The sequence below is a fragment of the Amphimedon queenslandica genome, unplaced genomic scaffold (assembly GCF_000090795.2).
Source record: "Amphimedon queenslandica unplaced genomic scaffold, v1.1 AMPQUscaffold_13353, whole genome shotgun sequence".
NCBI lineage: Eukaryota > Metazoa > Porifera > Demospongiae > Haplosclerida > Niphatidae > Amphimedon > Amphimedon queenslandica.
Window position 1 is genome coordinate 26713 of NW_003546411.1, and position 2096 is coordinate 28808.

General features: G+C 39.3%; 1 protein-coding gene and 1 pseudogene across 2 annotated transcripts in view; both read left to right on the forward strand.

Moving 5' to 3' along the window:
* Positions 1 to 1168, forward strand: part of LOC100638774 (arylsulfatase A-like) — a 2013-nt gene extending 845 nt beyond the window's left edge. Inside the window, exon 2 of one of the 2 annotated variants that reach the window (XM_019997797.1) lies at positions 23 to 1168. In XM_019997797.1, the coding sequence (XP_019853356.1) occupies positions 23 to 1083 (1061 nt within the window). In that variant the 3' untranslated portion in view covers positions 1084 to 1168. Of the gene's footprint in view, positions 1 to 8 lie in introns of both variants that reach the window. The other variant, XM_019997796.1, reaches the window with a different exon arrangement.
* Positions 1169 to 1306: 138 nt separating this feature from the next.
* LOC100638903 (arylsulfatase A pseudogene) overlaps positions 1307 to 2096 on the forward strand; it is a 2682-nt pseudogene continuing 1892 nt past the window's right edge.

A 2096-nucleotide genomic window follows, 5' to 3' on the forward strand; every position in this document is an offset into this window, starting at 1 on the left:
TGCACTATCTGTTACTATCCAAATGCACCTTGCAACTCTCCACTTAAAATACCTTGTAATCCTTCCTTCGTCAGTTGTCCTGTGTTTGAAAATACCGATATAATAGAACAGCCAGCACACTTGCCGACTCTTTCAACAAAGTATTCAAATGCAGCATTAGGTTTCATTAGAGCAAATGCAGGAAAGAATCCTTTCTTCCTTTACATGGCTTTTACTCACGTACATCAACCACAATTTTCTGATGAAGACTACACAAACACTACCCTGAGAGGACCTTTTGGTGATGCACTGGCAGAGCTTGATAATGAAGTAGGTCTAATTATGTCGACACTCAAAGATACTCAAGTTGATGATAATACGTTTGTCTTCTTTGCTTCAGACAATGGTCCTTCTTTACGTGTTCAACAACAAGGAGGAAATGCAGGTCTCCTTCGTTGTGGGAAAGGCTCAACATGGGATGGTGGAATGAGGGAACCAGCAATTGCTTGGTGGCCTGGAAAAATTCGTCAAGGAAAAACAGCAGAATTGGCAGCAACAGTTGACCTCTTTCCTACTATCATGTCCATTACAGGAGCTAAACCTGGATCAGCTTTTATTGATGGGATAGACATGTCTCCAATCCTTTTTGATTCAAAGCCAAGCAATAGAGAGAGCTATGTCTATTTTCCTGCCATTTATGATCCCAATATTGGGTATCATGCTATAAGATGGAAGCAATATAAAGCTCATTACTACACCAGTGGAGGCATAGGTCTATGCCCTGACACATATCCAGATATTGTTTGTCGTGGTAATTATTCAAGACGTTCACATGATCCACCTCTTCTTTATGACTTACATCAAGACCCAAGTGAGATATACAATCTAGATACAACTAGGTATGCTGACGTCATGGCAAACATTGATGCAGCTCGTAAGAACTTTGAATCAACTTTTGAGTACTCAGAATCTCAAGTACAACGTGGAACAAATGAAAAATTCATGCCATGTGCAAGTCCTGGGTGCTCTCCCTTCCCTTCATGCTGCAAAACCAGCTCACAAGAAAGTACGCTATGGACCTCTTACAGTAGCTCTCGTGTTTAAATTGAAGCTAATTTGCTGCAAAAAGGCAATGTGTAAATGCACTATTACTTATATAATTTATTTAATTAGATAATGAAGCATAAAGCTATATAGATTATGCAAGTTTATGTAAATGCATAATGCTTGAATGGAAACTAATACATTAGTTTCTCTAACTATCATAGCTGTAGATTTAACAGCTAGTGCATGACTCAAAATTACCAACTGACCTCAAGCACTATAGCTATGAATAAAAGTAGATATACAACTCCACCCAACATGTCACCTTTACTCTATGTAGTTCTTTGTATCTTTGTGTCATTGAGAGTCAATGGAGCTGCTGTTAATAAGCCAAATATTATAATATTATTTGCTGATGATCTTGGATATGGAGACCTCCAGATATATGGTCACCCAACCTCTTCAACACCTAATCTCAATTCAATGGCAAGTGAAGGACTAGTCTTGACTCAGTTTTATTCTGCTAATCCAGTCTGCAGTCCTTCAAGAGCTGCACTCATGACAGGAAGATATCCTCCAAGAACAGGAATATGGCCAGGAGTCTTATTTCCTAATAGTATCGGAGGACTACCTCATAATGAGACAACAATAGCTGAAGCACTTAAGACTGCTGGATATAAGACTGGTATGGTAGGAAAGTGGCACTTGGGTGTTGGAGAAAATGGAACATATTTACCCACTAACCATGGGTTTGACTATTATCTTGGTATACCATATTCAAATGACATGGGGCCATGTACTATCTGTTACTACCCGAATGAGGCTTGCATTTCTCCACTGAAAAATCCTTGTAATGGAGGTTACTCTGGTTGTCCAGTTTTTGAAAATGCTGACATCATAGAGCAGCCAGTAAATTTCTTGACTCTTGCAGAACGATACTCAAACGCTGCTACAGGGTTTATTAAAGCAAATGCAGGAAAGAATCCTTTCTTCCTTTACATGGCATTCTCTCACACACACAAACCACAGTTCTCTGGAGAGGAGTTCACTAATTCAACATTGAGGGGACATTT